This window comes from Ambystoma mexicanum, chromosome 3p (assembly GCF_040938575.1).
Source record: "Ambystoma mexicanum isolate Mex_15411 chromosome 3p, UKY_AmexF1_1, whole genome shotgun sequence".
In the NCBI taxonomy this organism is placed as follows: Eukaryota; Metazoa; Chordata; class Amphibia; order Caudata; family Ambystomatidae; genus Ambystoma; species Ambystoma mexicanum.
Genome location: NC_090925.1, coordinates 196272665 through 196278790, shown reverse-complemented (window position 1 = coordinate 196278790; position 6126 = coordinate 196272665). Strand labels below are relative to the sequence as shown.

At 48.3% G+C, this 6126-nt stretch overlaps 1 protein-coding gene across 1 annotated transcript; it reads right to left on the bottom strand.

Annotated features, from left to right (window-relative positions):
• Window positions 1–4102: 4102 nt before the first annotated feature.
• LOC138579856 (taste receptor type 2 member 143-like) lies at window positions 4103–5131 on the bottom strand. The gene has a single exon (XM_069650086.1). The coding sequence runs from the start codon at window positions 5129–5131 to the stop codon at window positions 4103–4105; it is 1029 nt and encodes a 342-aa protein (XP_069506187.1).
• Window positions 5132–6126: the final 995 nt, after the last annotated feature.

Sequence of the window (6126 nt, the reverse complement as noted above, 5' to 3'; positions counted from 1 at the left end):
AGTCCTGGGTATCCTTCTTTGCCCTAGGGGACATAAGGGGAAGGACCCTACGAAGGAAGAGGGTATCTGGGTTTTTTAGGACATGTATAACCCAGTTTGCTCACTGGCTAAAGAGGGATGTAACCTCTATGTTCACTATTTGATGTGCAAGTACTGGGCTACTTGATCGAGATCTGTTTGCCTGCTCGGCAACGACGGCGCCTCTGCTCTTACGGAGCGGCGTAGTTACCCCTCTTGTGAGAAGGGATGGCTCAAGGGCAACGCATTCCTCTGAGAGGTTAAACTATACAATCCAGGTTCGGAATTATAATACTAGCACTTGAAAATGTGCGGATCATGAAGGACTGGATTATAAGAGCGATTGCCTGCTCGGCTTCGATGGAAAACCTTCACGGCCACAGGATGACCTAAGCCCTTACCCGTGCGATTTCATCTCAAATTATTATTGAACAGGTGGCTTTATTAAGATCTTCTTGCCCCTCAGGAGAAGGGAGCAGCTCCTTTGGATGTTTTCCTGAGTCTACCTATCCGGTAAAAGGTGCATCAAGAAGTGCGCACAGTTACTCCTCTGCTCGAGGGGCTTGAGCATGGTATTTTTTGTTCCTTTGGAAGGATTGTGCCGAAAGCAGTCCTGCTAGTCATAGGATATCTCCTGTAATGCCTTTGGTGTTCACTAGGTTTTTCGTAGATGATGTTCATCTCAAACCCCTGGGGGTTGCTGTGGGTTAACAAGGATCCTAGTTGTGCTCTTCCTCTGTCAGTTTTTCCCTTGCCCTCATTTTAGAAGGGGCGGTGATAACAACCTCCCTCACGGTTTCTCAATTATGAATGAGATAAATATGCTCTCACTAATTGGGAGTGGACATATAGGATACTTCTAATAATAAGTATTTTACAAGTTTTAACATATATTTGTGGCACTCTTTAAATGGAAGTATTGTTATGCTCATTGTTTCCTGTCTCCTGGCAGATAGTATGGTCGTATTAGACCTCGAGGGTTAGTGTTGGGGGGTTTCCTCCATTATTCCTCCCCTCAGGAGTTTCCGCGTCAGTTCTACTGATGGTTTCACTCTTATCATTGTCCCTCCCTTTCGGTTTGGCCTTTCCCTTCAGCCCCTGGTGTCACCAAGTTAATGAAGAAGGTGATAACTCACCGAGGTTCCAAAGGTTCTGGCGTGTGTGTATATATATATTTGTTTCTTGGATACAGTTAGAGATGTCCCTTCCGCAATCACAGAGTTTGTTCTTGGTTTTAGGCACGTCATTATAACTCTGCATCTTATCCTTTGGGATGATAGAATGTACTTAAGTAAGGAGTTAGCAGTTTTCTCCCCTGGAAAGGGTGATTTTTTCCCTTAGCTAGTTAACCTAGATGGGCAGAGGGCCAGCTCCTTCCGTGTCATTGTTCCAAGCACCCCGCGAGAATCTATTGCTCTCGCATTTAGATCCGCCTTTGGAACAGTTACCTAACCCTGTTACACACATGAGCCTTTCTCTAAGATCAATTCCAGTTAGCTCCGTGACTGGAGCAACATATTGTCAATCAGGATGTCGGTCCGATAACTCAGCAAGTGCATCACTCGCTTTAACATCTGTGCAAAGCCTGCTGATGCAGGATCCAATGGGCAGAGCCACACTCAGCCTTTCAAACTTGCTAGATCGATAAATGAGCTCCACACACCGTGTGTTATAACAAGCAGGGCTCAGATGCCTGATGGTTTGTAGCGCTTTATGAAAGCTACATTATTAGCTCTCTCTTGGCCTCAATCTGGTACGGTTGGAGTTCCGATTGGGTGATCTCTTTTCCTTGTGAGAAGGTGGATGCCAGTCCACTGTCTTCGGACGGTTCCTCCGGGATTGCTCGGTTCCTTTTGGGGCCTTCTCGGGAGGGGGATGGTTCCCATCCCTATAGGATTTTACGGTGCATGTTGTCTAGTGTCATCCCTATCCACCTTTCTCCATCTCTGCCCGTCACTTCTCTCTTATGGTTCCTCTGTTATTCATTAGAATATATTTTCATCTTTTCCTGGGGCTTCAGAAGTTCTTTGCGCAGTGCACTATCTGGGTCATCAAGGACTTTTGGAAAGCCTTTAATAAGCCTGTTTTCTTTTAGATGGCGGCTATTCAGTGAATGGGTATGTGATAAAATGTTGCTTCTGTTTCTCCCTTAACGGAAATAGGTTGTTCTGGTAGAACAGTCTACGAAGGCTACTTTACATGCCAATGATTGCATTTTACTGCCATTATCGCAGCGAAACATGGTCGCTAAGGGTGAAAACGGTGGTTGGCAGTACTTGGTGCGCGGGACCTTCAGGTCCATTGGTTTTGGGGTTCCACCTTGACTAGGTGTTTCTTATCGGCTTCGATTATATCATATGGTATTACCACATCTTTGTTTTTTCAAGTAAGGATTGTCTGTGCTACAACTGTTTTCAAAGTTATCCATGTGGAGTTTCTTTCCTGTTAAAGTACATCTCCTGTTTCAGCCCTTTAGATATGGACAGTGGAATGTTCTCCCGGGGGTCAGGATTTATTGCCAGATTGGGTACCCATAGGGTTTCCTCCATTTATTATCCAGGTCTGGGTCATTTTCTAATGTATAAGTTTTTAAGTGTTTTTAAATGCTTAAGTTGGACTTATCCCCTAAAGATGGAAATGCATAATACTCGCCTCCTGTCTTTAATAGAATCTAAACCCCCTGTCATGTTAGTGAGGGGGATTTCCCATTAAACCACGAACCATGTTTTTCCAAAACTGTGTCGCGTTGCAAACCCGGCCGCTCGGGCGTGCACAATCTCATTGTAGTGTACCCATCCCAATTCGAAGACAAGATTGTGTTTTAACAATTGGAACAGCAAATCCGATAATTTTTAAACATTTAGAACTGTATTGTTGGGGTTAGGAAAAGTTTACACTTCGATGGATTGTTGGGGGCAGGAAATGTGCATACATGCCAATCCTCCCAATTTAGGAGGCAGACTCCCAATTTTTCTGTGAAAAATGTTCTTTTTCAGATTCTCTGCTGAAACTAACACTAGCCTCAATGCATTCCTATGGGGAAATTATCATCTCCTGATTTTTCTGACAGAATCTCCCTCCCAGGTACGTTGGCATGTACGAATTGTCACACTTAGATGGATTGTTGTGGATAGGGAATGTATTTCAGATGGATTGTTGGGGGTAGGAAATGTATCTTGGATGGACTGTTGGGGGTAGGAAATGCGTCACACTTAGATGGAACGTTGGGGTAGGAAATGTACTGCACTTTACTGGTTGTTGGGGGTGGGAAATGTGTTGCTCATAACGTAACTAACCGCACTAAAAACTCACCATTCTGCATACTCAACCTCAGCTCCGAACTAAACACAACCATACCTGTACCACACCACAAACCGCACACACCTCACAACACCCAACATGAAACCAAACCTTGCACAAATACACCACAACACCACATGACGGCTACCAACCGAAAATGCACCAACACTCAGTGACCAGTTTCTCTGAACTGAAGCTGCTTACAGCACATCAAAGCTCTCTTGCTCTTCTCCCGCTCAACCCCACTAACAAATCCCCCAACCCGCCTTCCATTGCAGATCCGCCAGAGCGCCAAGAGGCCACGCACGTGGCAACAGTGCGCGATACAAGACCCATAACATTAACATTAGCATAGGCATTTGTCCGGAGACAAGATTTAGAACTTAAACTATGTTAAATAAAGCGTAGAGACTTAGATTAACAAGAATAAATGCCTTGAATTTGAGGACAATTTGTAGAGAAAGATTACAATTACAACTAGCGATGCCTCACGACTGCCCCACACGCATGCTGACTTTGATGTGATTTTTTTTTTATTGGTGATATAAGGCACTGGCTCCAAACGCAGTTGTTTCATGGCACCCCAAGGGTGGAAAGGAGGGGGGAGCAAAGGGGGGAAAGAGAGGGTCTCGTTGTTAGAAGCCTTGGAACTTTCCAGATCAAAATCACTCCTATGCATCATCCCCTATGCACAAGCGGAGTCCAATATTTCAAGCGACTCTGCACGGGAGAAGTACTGTGACCTTGCGTCTCGGGATAGAGTGTGCAGACATTATACATATGTTCAGTCCACAGCCATTACGAATATAGACTTGCCATCGCCAGGAGAGCAGCGTGTGGTATCTTTGGGCGTGACAGGTCTGCCAGCCGAGACAGAGCTGTGCCGACGAGTGGGGGTGCTCCTGCAGCATGCCACACAAACGCAGAGAACTCGCAGGCGACGATGAAGTCGCGCTGTCCCATAAGTGAGGGCGATGGGGCAGCCGGCCGAGTAGGCTAGCAGTGCGAAACTGTAGATAACGAACCAGTCACTGGCATCACCGGTGTCCTTGTACAGCGCATCGCTAACCTCGGCAAAGACCACGCAGAAGGCGTAGAAGGCCAGCAAACCTAGCACCATTTTGACCACACGTAAGTACACGTCCGTGCGTGGTCCAGCTGGCCCGCCCCATACGCGACGGTAATGATGACAAAGGGAGGCCACGAGGAGAGCACTGCATGTAGTCAGTGTAACCAAAGGCAGCAGGTAGCCCAGAATGCTGAAGGTTATGTAGTAGGCCTCGAATGTCCCCGACATCTCGTAGTAGTCCCCGCAGTGCAAGTCAGAGCCGTTGGCTGCTTTCAGGTGGATGTAGGAGATGGTCGGCCCACTAAGGGCACCGCAGGCCAGCAGCAGGAAGAGCAGGACGAACGGCATTGCAGAGGGGGCCCGCAGCCTGAGTCGGGCCACGCAGGGAGGACTGAAGCTGGAGATCTTGAGGCTGTAAAAGGCCGACAGACAGGCGGTGAACCAGAAGGCACCGGTGCCCCCCATAATGCAGGTGAAGTCCAGGACTTTGTAGACCCACTCTCCAGCACGCTGGCAGAGTTCAAGTAGGTACACCACCAACCAAAGGAAGTTGGACACCCCACTTAGAACATTAACCAGGGCCAGGCTGCTGATAACCAACTCATTGGTTGGAAGGGTCCGGCATGACCCCGGCCTCCGGTGGAGGAGAACAGCCTCCAGGATGAAGAGGTTTCCCAAGAGGGAGGTGCAGAGCAGCAGACCGGAGGCTGCCAGAAGGGCAGTGGCAGTGCCCTGGGATGTCATCTCTGGAGGAACATGTCAATAGACAGAGAAATGGCCTTTGTTTGGGATAGAAGGAGGACAGTCTCTATTTTGCTTGTAGGAAGGATGGTTTCTGCTTCAGAGACTGAACGCTGGACACGAGTGTCAGCTACTGAGAGATTAGCAAGCAGCACGTGACTTGTTATGAGTAGGGAAATATGCATGCAAAGCAACCGATGGGCCCTGCAGGGAACAGTTCAGATCACCAAAATGAACCCACGTGTTCAGAGGGAGCGTAGCGTGTAATGTGCCTGCCTGCTCTCAGCATTGAAAACACTGCCATGAGCCCCAAGCAGACACTGCAGACACTGCACTGAGCAAACTCCGACCTCAGCACCGAGCAGAGTGTGCCCTCAGCACTGAACATACTGCCTTCTGCATTGGGTATAGAGACAACCCTCAGCATTGAAACTGCCATAAGCCCCAAGCAGACACTGCACTGAGCAAACTCTGACCTCAGCACTGGCCAGAGAGTGCCCTCAGCACTGAACATACTGCCTTCTGCATTGGGTATAGAGACAACCCTCAGCATTGAAACTGCCATAAGCCCCAATCAGACACTGCACTGAGCAAACTCTGACCTCAGCACTGACCAGAGTGTGCCCTCAGCACTGAACACACTGCCTTCTGCACTGAGCATAGAGATAGCCCTCAGCATTGAAACTGCCATGAGCCCCAAGCAGACACTGCACTGAGCAAACTCTGACCTCAGCACTGACCAGAGTGTGCCCTCAGCACTGAACACACTGCCTTCTGCACTGAGCATAGAGACAGCCCTCAGCATTGAAACTGCCATGAGCCCCAAGCAGACACTGCACTGAGCTAACTCTGACCTCAGCACTGACCAGAGAGTGCCCTCAGGACTGAACACACTGCCTTCTGTATTGGGTATAGAGACAACCCTCAGCATTGAAACTGCCATGAGCCCCAAGCAGACACTGCACTGAGCAAACTCCGACCTCAGCACTGACCAGAGA